Genomic DNA, 15,578 nt, shown 5'->3' on the forward strand with positions numbered 1-15,578 from the left:
CGGGTCTGAAAATCAAAACGAACGAGACGAACTGAAAAGTGGGACACCTCCCCAAGCTTGTCTGGAATCTCCCAAAGGGCTTCATTTTGTGTAAGCGTGAGGTTCAATTTATGCACTCGTTTATAAACCTGGTGCAAGTGTTCGCAATGGATAAATCATTTTCCAGCCTCTAAAACACAGTAATATCCTAAATATGAGAGAGCACATTTGTCTCATCGGGTAATTTTGGTGCCATGCCCTACTATTATTAGATGAAAACAAGACTTATTCCATCTTATATTTTTTAATGGCCGGCTCCACAAATAGAACAATGTTCTCTGACTTCTCCGTTCTCCCCCCTACGATAATAAGCTCAGGTTCATGGCGGTTGACTTTCCTTCTGGATCATGAATACTGACAGGTAACGGTTGGCAGGACTTTGCGTCAGAGATATTAGTGAGCAGAACTAAAGCCCTAAGGGAGATGTGTGACACATGTCCTATATTCCACTTGTTCTTCTTCAAACCTTTTTTTCACCCATTGCTGACTGCACTGAAAACAGAGAAAATTAGAATGTATGAAGCGGAGAAAGAGAGCAGCTGTTGGTGAATATTAGAAAGACAAAGGGGTGGTGATGGATTATCATCATGCCACAAAACCTCTTGCAGCATGGGAGTGATGGATGTTGTCCTGCTAGAACACAAGAGTCTACCCGAATAACACACTAGGTCTGACAAATGCAGACATGGTCAGGACAAGCCAGAGCTTGCTGTTTAGGTGCATTAAGCCAAAAGAACATTTCAGTCCGTTGTGGTTACATGCACTGTGGTGTGTGTTAAACACGATATTTTTTATGTTTGTCTGCCCTAAATATTTATAATCAAAGATAAATATAACAATCAAAGTGCTAAAGAGATCCATTTTTTGAAGAAGAGCAAAAAACCTTTCAGTCAATTCAATTTCTTTCACTTTTTCATAGTCTGAAAAAATAAATCCACTGTGGATGTTCCAGTTCCTTATAGAATCAGACAGAGATCAGAACCTTTTTCGGAACATTGACTTTTGAGAGTGTGGGTGTTGCTTCGTGCGATAAAACATTTATAAATTAGCCTGGAAATGTATTTGTTCAATATTATCATAAATCTATCAAAGTTTGTCTTAAAGTTCAAACTAAATTTGTTTGCACATGTACTTCTGCAACAGCAGGTGTTCACTCGACCTTTAAAGCAGAGAGACTGTTGTGCTTCTTTATAGACGGTGTGGTGATGACATTTACCCCATTGCTATTTTACTTGAGTCAATTACTGCCAGTAAACACAGAATTATTCAACCTTGACTATGCGATTTAAGTTTATATTGCTAACATTAAGCTGTCAAAACAAGGCAATGTTTTGTTTCAAAATATTTTTTTAGTTTTATGTTTCTTTGCATACATGGAAATGCATTACGTTGTGTTCAATGAAGCATAGCTCACATAAAAATAAATATACTGTACTTTAGTATTTAATCTGAATTAAATCCTAAAAACCATTTTGACGAAGAAGGCTATACTAAATGATTTACCACATCAAAAATGTTCATTTGAAAGGTGAACTCTTCTTTTAATACACCATACATTAGTATGTAGGCTACATTCCGCACAACGCACTACCATCCAAAATATTATAACGTACTACAGCAAAATAAAACAACATTTTGTGACCCCGGCTCAGCTGAGCCTTTTTCTCATCTTCTAAAGGAGGACGCAGTTTCCATGGCAACCCGACTCCTTTGGTCATCTTTTAATTTAGCCCTCACACCTTTGCTGTGAACTGAGCTGTTTCACACTCGGACCGACTGCAACTGTCCGACAGCGATAATATATTATCACACACGCACTCCCGCGTCGTTCACGCGGTTTAAATTTCCCACGCCAGTCCGCGTGTCACATCCGGTTCAGCACCATCGCTTGGCCCCGCATCTCGAATTTCCTGCCCACACCTTCTCTGGTGTCTTACCCAGCCAAGTTTCTGTAGAGATGAAGTAGCCTAATAATTGCTTTCCTCGCTCATCCCTACATTCTCGATCGGACCCGCGGTCGTCAAGCATGCGAACGAGGATGCAATAAATATGCAAAAAGGCGGTCCTGCAAACCAGCTCTCGTTTTTCCTATTATTTCGGTGCTGAATTTCACATCGCATCTTATTTTAAGCGGAGTATCGCGATAGAGAGACGGACAGCCGAGGAGAAGCAGATCTGCATGTGATATCTCTGGACCAGGTGGCATCGGAGGCAGAAGATGCAGCCTGCAAGCAAGCTCTTGAGTCTTACCCTCCTTGTACTGATGGGCACTGAACTCACCCAAGTAGGTTTACAAACGCCATTTGCAGCGCACATCACGGGCTAGTGAGCCCGATAAACACAAAATAAGACGGATTCGTGTATTATCATAAATGGGAAGATTCATCTTTGGGATGGAGCATCCTAATTCGCCTGATCCGAGTTCAGATGAAAATTCACAGCGGGGTTTCTCGTATCTAAACCTTTTTAGGCACATGCACGGTTAACCATTTAATACCAACTTTAACGTGAAGCTTTGAAACGATGCACGGTTATAACTGTATATGGTTTCAGAGTAATTATCAGATTAATATTCGAAGACAAATTCAGATTGGTGGGGAGATCTCTAACTGTTTTATGTCGTTGTGAGGGTATTAGAACACATGGGCTTGTGCAGTATATTCTCATTATCCGCATACTGGTTGTCTCTGACACTCCACAATGGCAAAACAGCAGATGAATTGCTTTCTCCTCACTCAACATTGAAGCTTTCTCTTCTGCGCTTTGGGCTTTGTCCTCCTCACACCACTAGATAGTAAATGCATTTTGATGAGTGACTTTTTCCTTGGTGCTCTTCTGTACATCCTTATAGAAAATGTTTTGCCTCCGGTTATTAAAACTTATTTCACTGTAGATTTTAAGGCTTGACAATGCGAAAATAACTTTATGCACAAAACTGGTTTGCGTTGTGCAAGAAATTACAAGTTGCAGTACTAACAGGATTAGTAACATTCTTATTATATGCACGAGTAACAAACTGTTCTTCGAATGTTAAGTTCTTTAAACAGTTGTGATTTACTGGATGTTTCCTGGGAATTCATCAATCCAATGAAACACAAGTGACTTGGTTCATGACTTGCAATTCAAATGAAGAATAACTACAAACATGAGATCCTTAAAATGTTCATATTGTAGCAGTGAACAATGTGTTTCAAGATACATTTCAATACGTGCCGGCTAACCATTTGAGTTGAAAACACCATATCATGTATCTTGAAAAAATATTTCAGACAATTATGGTCATATTAGACTAGTTGCATATAGGGTTAAAATGATATATACAGCATTTATACGTAAGAAAATGTAATTCAGGGAAATATGTATGTGTGTATTAGTTCAGCTGAGAATAAGTGTCGCCAAAATTTCAACAAACAAAAAATGGCAAGTAAATAACAGAAAAGGGACAGTTTTAAAAGGTGAGTTGACTATGAGTGTCCTCACCATTTTATAAGAAATGCCATGGTAAATGTAAATTATATATTGGCCTAATATACGTATTCTTAATCATATAATTATATGTAGGCCTATATATAATGTTTTTGTCCAACAAGACTGATGAGACCTCTGCGAGAGACAAATGTCAAAGAACGCAACCTGCACTGCCCTCTATTGGCCAAATATATCACGACTACTAGACAAGGGCCATTGATCACACATCGTAGTAAAATGCGCCCTTATCTAAAAAGACTCACAAAAATCAGCACAGAGAACCACAAAACATCGGTGTACGATGCAGATATACGATTCATTGCTTTAATCTGGCACTAGATACAATTGTATTGTTTTTTAAATGTAACAATAAAGCAACAAAGGCAACACATGATATGCGTACCATACATTGCATACTATGCAGCAAGAATTACTATGATATTACAGAGATCCATAACCGTCAGCCGCGTTGAAAAAGTCAACATTATATTTAGAATATAGGCTATATTTATATTATAAAAAGTCAAAGAGAGGCAGATAATATTACATCAACCTCTATATGAGAGCAGATGTGCAAAATAGTTTTGCATTACGCGATGACATCCAATGGTTATTTTAACCTGAAACCCTTCTGCGAGGCTATTTAATAACTTTTTCTACAGTTTAGTGATTTTGCATGTTCGTGCTACGAGCGCCCGGAGGAGGTTTGCGATCTATATGAATATTTCACCAGCGCACTGGTGGGAGGGGCACGGACCCAATGAGATGAGATGGTGTGCAGAATGTACCGTCATTGTTCGAGCGGAGAGAGAAGACAGAGCTACACTCCTCCGATAAACCACCGAGCTTGTGTAATGTAAAGTTCATTATAGGATAGTGCGCGTAAAAATGCCCGCGATCAACTCGTTTGCGATGGGCGCTGATGGGAAGCGCATCACCTCATCCAGGAGCGCGGCGGGCGAGCGCAGTTGTGGGCTGGGATGTTTATAATGAAGGTTACTGCGAAAAAGAGCAGAGATGTCGGTGCCTTTACTGAAAATTGGAGTGGTGCTCAGCACGATGGCGATGATCACCAACTGGATGTCGCAGACTTTGCCCTCTCTAGTGGGTCTGAATAACACCAAATTAAGCGTGGCACCTCCGGGTGTGCCGGACCGGAGCACCGGCGTGAGTTTGAATTATTCTCCTCCTTTGTGTTTTCTATATTATGTGTGATATGGAAAAAACATTAAGTTACTATAAACATTACTAATAAACAACCTTTCCGTAGATTCAAGTGTCAATTTTTTATGTTACCGTGGTACAGTCATTTTGTAGCTCTGCCATTGCAATACGGTTTTGAATGTGTCGCACCGGTAACATGGTGTCTTTAGAATTACCATGTTAATCCCATGACACAAGAATATGCAAAACAGGTAACACCATGGAATATATATACATAGTAAACATCAATGTATATGTTTCTGTTGTGCAATGATGCGCAGTTTTCTCATATTTAGTGTTATTTAGATACTTCCACAGCAGGGAAACAAAACTATATTTCATTAACGTTACATTGACTTCAACATCAGGGAACATACAAACTTATAACACATAACCTGAATCCTGTCTGTGTCTGGAATTTGGCAAAAAAGTTATGAATTATATTAATATTAAAGAACAACTAAAGGGAGAACCAGAAGTGGGAACGTCAGGTAGTGTGATTCATTTTCAATGATTTTCAATACTATGCATCACGTCCAACAAACAAAATCTTTAGCTCCTCAGTGAAAAGGGGCAAAATGTGTCTCAGTAGGAGATCATTGACTGTTGAATTTGTTTGGAGCAAAAATTTTCTTTTCTTTTACTTTTTTGCAATCCCTTTGTATTTTTATAATTTGCTTTCACTAGGTTGATATTGAGTTTAAGATCTGTCCAAAACAAAAAGGTCAGATTTTGATTATAATCTGAATTCTGCATTATAGCGGCACCAGATTTGCGAACACATTCTTCAGATTGAATAAAAAGCGCGTTCGGCCATCACTTGTTATGAATATGGATTATTCATTAGATTACTCAGGATTAGGGCTAGGCATACGGAAGCCCTCACTCTCCCACGTGGCTCTTTTATGTAAAGCCACTGGGTCACAAAACCCCCTTTGATAAAAGAGCATTTCACGTCAAAGCACCAAGTATAAAAATCTATAAAAATGGTATGGCCGTACATGACCGCTAATACACGGCTCAGCTCCAAATAGACTGAGAGAAAAGACTATACTGTATAATGTCAAGGGAGGTAACCTTCTCAAAAAGCATACACTTCACAAGACAATTGTCACAATTCCTTCGAACAATATATTTTCTTTGGTCTTCAGTCGCTGACCTTTCTTCTCTTTGTTCTGCCCCCTGCCCAGGTGCTGCCCGCTAACCCCGAGGACTCATGGCAGGTGTACAGTTCAGCGCAAGACAGCGAGGGCAGGTGTGTGTGCACTGTCGTGGCCCCTCAGCAGACCATGTGCTCGCGCGACGCCAGGACAAAACAACTGAGACAGCTCCTGGAAAAAGTACTCACACACACACACACACATACCCACACAAAGACACGACAAAAGAATAAACGCATCGCTGAGTTTCTGTCACAGTCCCTTTCAACAAGGTTCTCAGACAAGATCTTATGTTTTGTTTTCCTCTCTCACAGGTCCAAAACATGACCCAGTCAATCCAAAATCTGGACCAGAGGACCCAGAAAGACCTTCAGTATGTGCAGAGAATGGAAGTTCAGCTTAGGGGCCTGGAAACAAAGTTCAAACAGGTGGAGGAAAGCCACAAGCAGAATATCGCCATGCAATACAAGGTATGGATACATTTGCGCTTTGCATATCTGTTATTTCATTGTCAAAAATCTGAAAAATCTATTATTCTCCATTTAAAAACGACTTGCTTATTTCAGTCACTTCCCAATACTGCAAAATTGTTGTTTTGTTGTTCTCAATGCTATTTACCATTACATTACCTAATCAATAGCTGTGAGCAAGTATCGAGCAAATTGCTACGTTTTTTTAAAGTCCTGCAACATTTTACAGTCCTGTAAGATAAGAAAGCTCACTCAAACATCAGTTCTGAACGATTTTCTGGCCTCCCCCTCGCCACCACATAAACAAAATTACAAAATATGCTTCACTTCGACATCACAGCTACCTGTACTTTTCCATTTTAGCTGTTGATAGCTGGCTAAGCACATCCATTCATTCTGCACGCTAGCAAGGCTGTTAAAGCTAAATGACTGTGCGTCGCAATCACATGCAACGTGTGATTTACAGCGTGTGCCGAGCTCTCGAAATGGATCGATTTTTATTTAGATTAGTCTGCCGCAATTGTTTAACTCAGGTGCCATGCCCTTGCGTGCTGGGTTTAAACATTTCGCTTCTCAAACGGAATAATTCGATAAGGATTGAGTCCCTGTTCTACGGAAGATGTTAGAGGCGTCTGTTGTTCAGCTAAGAAAACATTTCAGATTTAATGGGTCTGCCCTTTTAGCGGCTGCATCTGATATTTGGATGCAAAAAGTGGTAAAGGTCATCCTACACACCATCAGGTGATACACATGTGCAGTTTAGACATTCAGGCAGACGTAGAGCATATATTGAACAAATATGGCATTTCATGTGAACTATGATTATATTCTGCATACTGTATATAAGAATTTAAGTGACATGTATTTGGTTTAAATGAGGGTTATTTCAAACTGATCTCAATACGCTATGCAGCGAGGTGCTTTTGTAAGAATTTCTTCACACTGCAGATGAGCAAACAATCGAAAAAATTAAATAACAATTGTATGTGATTTGAAAAAGAATGTAGATACACATTTAAAAATGTAAATGCAACAACACGCTACAAAAATGATCACAGTGTACAAAAAGAAATGAATCCTCTCCCAAATCTAACGTCACTGCTGCGAAAGCAGATCGCACAATTCATACAAATGATTCACATCGTAAAATAGTTACGAATTGGCGTGAGATTGTGATTTTTTTCAATTGATGGTCCCTAAGCAATATAAACAAGTAATGTTTAGCGCTGTCAATTTAATTTAAGTTAATTTAAACAACAGAGTTCACACGTTCACCTTCAACTGTATATCATTGTGATTATTTGCACATCTGCAAATAATTAAAGCATGCGTTTGTCTGTTATTTCATCCATTTAATTCATTTTAAAGGTAAATGTGTTGCATACAGTAGCTTGTTTGCTGTGTGTATTAGAAAGGCTAGTGAGTTAGCTATTCAACCGAATTTCATTTCTTTGCTTGCAGGGCTAACTTTATGAGTTAAATCAAAGCCGCAGAGACTGAAGAGCAAGTTCAATCCCATTGTAATCCTGAACTGGTCAACTGAATATTTGCAACATTTAGTTTATATGAAATACGAAGCACCTTCGAATTCTGTTTGCAGTCTTTTTGTGCATGCCACTATTGCAGGCCTTCATGGATAGATTTTCTTATGTTATGATTATCATCTCCATGTCTTTCCATGACTTTGGTTATGCATATTTGGAAAAAAAGGGAAACTGTTGTTGTATGTATAAGCATGTAACCCTTAACACGTTGAAAAATAAAGAGAGTTTTTCAAATTTTTGCCTGGTGTACTGAGAAGTTGATTTTACGATACGCATCCAACATGTATTTGCTAGGCACACTCAGCATGATAGACTTTAGCGGTGCAGGGCAAGACAGGTGTTTGGACCGATCGTTGCACGCATGCCTACTGAACCAAGCCTATTTTAACCTTTCAGGCCATAAAAGCGAAAATGGAGGAGCTTAGGCCAATGATTCCAGTGTTGGAGGAATACAAGGCCGATGCAAAATTGGTAATGCAGTTTAAAGAGGAGGTGAAGAATCTGACGTCAGTGCTAAGTGAACTGCAGGAGGAGATCGGAGCCTTTGACTACGAGGAGCTTCACAGCAGGGTGTCAAATCTTGAGGAGAGGCTCCGTGCATGCATGCAAAAATTAGGTAGGATGAGTTTGAGCACAAACACAAACAACCTCTCCATTTCATTTCAAAGCAGGCTCGCAATGAGGTTCGTCCAAGACGACACATTGCGTTTCATAACACAAAACTTAACACGTAAGCAAGTAGATGGCGTTTATAATGAAGATCGTGTGGCATTTTTAGTTTTGATTTGAATAGATAATACAACAAAGCAAACGTTACAAAACATCCTTTAATAACTTTACGAGTTGATTAATTCCAAAGAATTCATACAATGTGAATAGTAAAAAAGAATGTAATTATTAGAAAATGCAATACTGAAGCCCCTCCCATAACCCCACCCCTAAACATAACCTCATTGGCGCGAAAGCAAATCATACTAAAAAGTACGAATAAGATCGTACGAATTTATGCGAATTAGCCACCTTGTAAAATAGTTACGAAGAGAGTGGTTCACCCAAATATGAAAATCCCCTCATAAATTACTTACACTCATGCTATTCCAGATGTAGATGACTTTTAGCGATCAACAAGTCATCCATCCATGTTCACATACCTCATCATCACCGAGGTAAGTTCAAATATGGAATGCAACGATAAATGTAAATCTTGTTGGTTCTAGCGTGTCGCTCTCGATTAAAGCATCTGCTAAATAACTTGATATAAATGTCATGGGACTAGATCACTTTAGTAGAGGATCTATGTTCTTTTGAAGATGTGCTTCAGTTTTCAACACAAAGGAATAGTTTCCCTTAAAAATGAAAATTCTGCCGTTATTTACTCACCCTGTTGTCATTTCAAACCTGTATGATTTGAAAGATGATATTTTGAAAAATGTGGGTAACCAAAAACCTTTGGTCCCCATTGACTTCTATTGTATGGACACAAATCAATGCCAGTCAATGGGGAACAACGGTTTTCTGTTACCAAAATGTTTTTTCATATATTTTGTGTTATAAAGAAGAAAGAAAGTCATACAGGTTTGAGACGACAAGAGATGTAAATAATGATAGAGTTTCATTTTGAAGGTGAACTATTCCTTTAAGACAAGAAGTCATGTGATGGCATGGGTAAGCCAATTTGATTTTTCATATTTGGACAAAACAGTGAACACAGCTTCACAGCACAAGACAAACTCACATGCAAGACTTTCTTCTCCTTTGAAACATTTGATCTCAAAATGACTAATTTGACACAGATAGACGCAGGAGATTCAGCTGTTGCCTTATTCTGATGTGAGGAATGGTCCTCATTTGGACGTTGGACACAAATGTGACTAATGAGAACCTGCTGTGCTATCTTCTCTAAGAAAAAACTTTGTGTACACCTGAGACATGGCATGGATTCATGCTGGCTTCACGGGTAAATTAAACAAGATGATCAAATTTAGCATGACAGGTCACGATATCTGATCCAACCTGACAGACAAAACCTCATCTTAATAAACATGGTAAGGTTTACTTGAAAGAGAAATGTACATAGCCATCTTAATAAACACTCACGGCATAATATAGGTCAGCACTCGTAACAATAGAGAATTGCTCTTCTTTTTGGAACGTCTATTTTGGATTCAGTCGAAACACAGATTCAGTTCTCATGCATAATGTAAATGCAGCTCTTCTTTGATTGATTAAAAGAGGACGGCTCGTGGCTTCACCTCTTAACAATAAATACCAAGAAAAAGCTGCGCTCTTAACATTTTGCCTAGAGCCAAAAGCTACCAGCAGTGATAAAGAGGGCCATCTAAATATGATCATGGGATTTCATTGAAAGATTATTGCTCCCATTACAGTAATCTCCTGACTGCATGAATTTATAATGCTGCATTATGCAGGGAGTTAAACCTCAGGACGAGAGAACAGTCCCATTGATAATTTGCCAGACAAGAAATCACCAATATAAATAAGGTGAGCTATGATAATAAGTTTGGCTTCAGAGAAAACCTGAACTAGACGTTTGTTGAATGTGCTTGATTTATTTTTGGGTACTTCGAGCGGGTTTAGCAGTGTCATAAAAATATTATAAACAGGGTTACAGTATATACAGTATAAATACATAAACTTATATTGAGTGACAGACAACGTGGAGTATTAGTCTTTTAGTAATGAATGCAAAAATATTAGTTCAATGTTATTCAGACCTACAGTAAAAGAATACTTTCCCAATTCCCAATATAACAGCCTTTCACATATTATTGAACTAATGTTTGGCCATCGGGTGTTTTAAAGATTGAACAACTGTGCAGAGACTGCGCTGAACATTGTGTGTAATAAAATATCTTTGAATATAATTTACGTGTGCAGCAACATCTGGGAAAGAGAATTGGGTGAATAAATAACAACCAATTCAATCCCAGCGGGATTATAGAAATACACAGGCCAGTATTAGCAGATTATGAGTAATCATAAAGTTTAGTAGTGCCCTGTATTCAAGGACTAGGATGAAATCTACATAGTACACATATTATTTACTATAAAGTTTCCAGTAACTAAATTGGTTAACGTCGCGCTGCCAGCTCAAAGTTTACGGGATCAATTCCAACATGATGACATTTTTTGTATGCATTGTAAATCGCTGGATAAAATCAATCAAATGCTTATAGTGTATGAAAATGTGCCGCATCTAGTGGTGAGATTGTGAATTGCAACCAATGGCTCACTCCACCCCGACACAGGACAAACAGTAGAGCAGTTTGTCCTGTTTAGGGCTAATGTAGAAACAACATGGAGAATTCCATGTGTATATGTAGACAGAAATAGCTCATTCTAAGGTAATATAAACATAACGCTTTATTATTTAATGTCTTTATACATCTCTGAACACATAGTTATGTATATTATATTGCATTTCTGATAATATATTCTCCAAACAATGACACACAGTACCTTTAAAATGCAATCTGTATGCAGCCTTAAATGTCAAATATGTATGCATATATTAAAAGTCAAGGAGCCAATATGATTTACTGATCAATGCTTTGAAACTAAAAATAAGCATAAGATATAAAATAGCTAGGTCAGTAAAAATCAATACATTCACCAGAACTGGCTCTGCCGAGGCTTTATATAAACTAGCACAATAATGATCACGTTTCACTGTCAGGAACAGAATATTGGAAAGATATCACATGCAACAGAGGAGCAGCTATAAATGGACGTTTTGTTTAAAAAAGGCAGTTGCTATGGCCCAGAGGACTGCCAGAAGAGCACAGCAGGAGAGAGAAAAGGAGTGTGATAGAGGAGCTGTAGCATTCACGTTTCTAAAAGGTGGAAAGAAAAGAGAAAACGACTGGCAGAAAAGGTTATAAATGAGAGAGAAATGTGTATCCTCGTGAATCAGGACTCTTACAACACTGCAGACATCCACACAAGTAATGCTTCATTGAATCTGTCTGACACTGTGTCAAAACAGAGAGTATGAGAGCTTCACAGATGCCTGCAAACTCTTTCCCAAGTTCATAACACAAGCTGAAATACGACAGAAAACCGTCTGCCACATTTATCAGAGTAAAACGGTCAAGCTGCATCACTCACTCGGAAGAAAGTAAAGGAGGAATAGTTCACCTGAAAATGAAAGTTCAACAATACGAGTAAAAAAATATATGACAACACAATCCTTTTACTTTTTGTGGAACAGAAAGTAAACAGAGTTTGTTTTCTTCATATAAGGTGTAAGGATGGTGAACAGATGACAATAAAAATAATGACCAAAAACTACCATTATTCAAGTGAATCAAATGCTATATTATATCGTTATATATTTTTAAGGCATATTGCTTTATTTTCACATCTGTCATAGTTCTTCAAGTCGTGACTGACACATAAGACATTGAGCACCAATTGATGTCATCTTAACATACCACACTAGAAGTTTTTTTATAATAGAAAACATGTAAAACAACAGATTTTTATTTTAATTTGTGTAAGATGTCAACTAAAAATGATACAGGTTTGGAATGATCTGAGGGTGAGTAAATGAAAGCACAATTTTCATTTTTGGCTGAACAATTTATTCATCACGATAACCTTCCAGTAATTTATTTATTGTTTTTACCAGCTTGCGGAAAACTGACAGGAATAAGTGATTCTATAACCATCAAGACGTCTGGATCCAGGTATGGCTCGTGGATGACCGATCCTCTCGCCCCTGACGGGGACACAAGAGTAAGTTCATAGAATCCAAACTGAATTTCCCTGGATGTGTTGAAAAAATAAATTGCAGCTGCATTGTTTCTCGTAGAAGAAATAGCTTTACCCACAACCCGCCCTTGACTTTAATCACGAAAATGCCTTTCACTTCATCTTATCAGCCCTCCCTCCATCCCCGCAGTGTATTTTCTTGAAAACAGGCCAACAGTGTGGTTTATTAAATTACCACCACACATTCGGATGCAAATGATGGGTGTAAATCTTGCAAGATTTCATTAGTGTAGCAGCAAAGTCATTCCCAGTAAAGCTGAATGATGCCCGTTAATTCCTCTGTCAGTATTTTGCCCACACAAATGCTGATACACATTTCTGACATTCAGTGCAAATGACTTTATTAGGGCTTTTTCCAAGATTCATTGACTATTTTCAATTTGTTTAACATTGATCAACATATGTCAGTAGTACGTAAACTGTTTTGCAACTGATCTATGATCCTATCATACACTAAAGCAACAGCTGTAAAAAGGACAGCTTTGTGGAGTTTTTAACTCTTTGAAGTGGATCGATGAAAAGCCCTAAAACAGAAAAGCATCTGGCGTGCAGATCTGTCTGCACTCTGAATGATTGATGAGGGGCCAGAGAGTTGCCCTTGCGGGATGCCTCTTATAGAGTTAGCGTGCGACTTTGAAACGTTTTGGTGGTGAAGACACGCTGAACCGGATCAGACAGAGCTAAAACATAGGGAATGACCGTGCACAGCATAAACATTAAGATCCATTACGTTGCATATTAAAAGTGGCCGTTACTTGTCATATGCAATATAATGGATTGTAATGGTTATGATGATGGAGCATGAGTACTTACAAAGAAAGCTTAATACTGGCTAAAAGGGACAGTCAGTACACTGCAGCCATAGCAAACACACTTTTCAGATAGTTCCTACGACCCTTGTTTGTATAACACACAAATATGAAAATATCTTTCCACCACCAGGTATGGTACATGGACGGTTACCACAACAACCGCTTCGTCAGGGAATACAAATCCATGGCCGATTTCATGTATTCCGACAACTTCACTTCACATCGACTCCCTCATCCCTGGTCGGGCACAGGTCAGGTGGTCTACAACGGCTCAATCTACTTCAATAAGTTCCAAAGCAACACCATCATCAAATTCGACTTCAAGACGGCCACCATCAGCAAATCGGGTCAACTGGACTACGCAGGCTACAACAACCGCTACCACTACTCATGGGGCGGTCACTCCGACATCGATCTGATGGTGGACGAAAGTGGGCTTTGGGCCGTGTATGCCACCAATCAGAACGCGGGGAACATCGTCATCAGCAAGCTTAACCCAGCGACCCTGCAGGTCATCAAAAGCTACACCACCAACCACCCAAAGAGGAGCGCTGGCGAGGCGTTTATGATCTGCGGGACTCTTTATGTCACCAACGGCTACTCAGGAGGGACAAAAGTCTACTACGCTTTCCATACCAACTCGTCAACTTACGAATATATCGACATACCCTTGCAGAACAAGTATTCCCATATCTCCATGCTGGATTATAACCCCAGGGACAGAGCTCTGTATGCATGGAACAATGGGCACCAGGTGCTGTACAACGTCACCCTTTTCCACGTCATTCGATCTGAGGAGCTCTAAGCGTCCACGCAGTGACATTCTCCGTCCATACGAGATATACAGTAGCACCACTGGAATTCATTACTGAAAAATAGAGTATAGCCAATGATTGTTCAATAAAAGAAGAAATCATCATGTATCAAAAGTAATAGTTAATGAACAGCTGCCACAAGTTCTTTTTTCTTTTTTTTAAGACTATGAATGCTTAGTCTAAGCTATCTTTTAGGCTAGATGACTGTGCTGGGATTTTCTTATCACAAAGTTCTTGTACAGCTTTATCTACGGACATGATCCGAAACACCCTGGTAATAGGGGGTAAAAATGTGCGATGCAAGAAATATGTTATTTAGTTCTTTGTATCAAGAGCAATCAAAACAACCGACACCCACTAAAGATCAGAAGGCACTGACTGTTGGAGACGCTCTGTTAAATAACCACAGTACGTTGTTGTGATTGTATGTAGATTCTGACGTTCATCACGATTTGCATGGAGATTTTTAGCACTGAGATTAACATGATTGTTTTGAGCTGTATTGCGGTATCTTGTGAATAGGAGATTAGATTAGTAATGGGTTTGCTATTCTTCTTGCCATGTTTACTTTTTGCTATATCATTTGTATTTGGGTTATCTATTATTATTTTTTTATTTGTGTTTTTGACTTAAATAGTAGGATGGATTGTATGTTTAAGAAACTGGAAGAACATGTGTATATATATAGACACATATATATACACTGTATATATATATATATATATATATATATATATATATATATATAGGATGTCAACCAAAAAAAGGGTCAAATGACATGACAATGTGAAACAAATGTATTTACAAGGTAGTAATATTCGACTGTATTTTAAGACGGCTTTGTGTGTCTTAGAAGAAATAGACGGTGCCATCTAAAACTGTTACGCTTGCATATATATGTGTTGTACTTGCAATGTGACTCATATCAATAAAGCCAGTCTTTATTTTACACATCTGAACATATGAAAAAGAAACTCGATATTGTTCAACAAAACCATGTTGTAACCATGTGAAAAATGAATTCTATGTATGTAAAATAATAATATATATGTGTATAAATTAGAGACGCACCAATCCTACATTTCTCAACCAATACCGATTATTCAGAATGATATCTGCCGATACCAGTTAAGAACATTAAATGAATATTACTTAACTTTATGATTTTATTAATCATAAAGTTAAGTAATATTCATTTATATATTCATCTGCGACATGATATTTATTGTCTTGGAAATGTGAAATAAGCATCCTCTTTTCTTCATCCTCTAAT

General features: G+C 38.3%; 1 protein-coding gene across 3 annotated transcripts; it reads left to right on the top strand.

The window, feature by feature from the left end:
- Nucleotides 1-1,955: 1,955 nt before the first annotated feature.
- On the top strand, nt 1,956-14,295 carry olfm1a (olfactomedin 1a; the record flags this gene model as incomplete). 3 transcript variants are annotated; one of them, XM_079480297.1, is made up of 6 exons in its annotated part: nt 2,258-2,323; nt 5,901-6,050; nt 6,185-6,340; nt 8,281-8,500; nt 12,536-12,642; nt 13,621-14,295. In XM_079480297.1, the coding sequence occupies 6 exons, from the start codon at nt 2,258-2,260 to the stop codon at nt 14,293-14,295; spliced, it is 1,374 nt and encodes a 457-aa protein (XP_079336423.1). The 3 variants fall into 3 exon arrangements, with proteins under 3 accessions (XP_079336421.1, XP_079336423.1, XP_079336422.1); XM_079480296.1 differs by lacking the exon at nt 2,258-2,323 and adding an exon at nt 4,300-4,674; XM_079480295.1 differs by lacking the exons at nt 8,281-8,500; nt 12,536-12,642; nt 13,621-14,295 and adding an exon at nt 7,802-8,122 and having other exon boundaries at nt 1,956-2,323.
- Nucleotides 14,296-15,578: the final 1,283 nt, after the last annotated feature.

The sequence above is a fragment of the Barbatula barbatula genome (genome assembly GCF_947034865.1).
Source record: "Barbatula barbatula genome assembly, chromosome: 2".
Classification (NCBI taxonomy): Eukaryota; Metazoa; Chordata; class Actinopteri; order Cypriniformes; family Nemacheilidae; genus Barbatula; species Barbatula barbatula.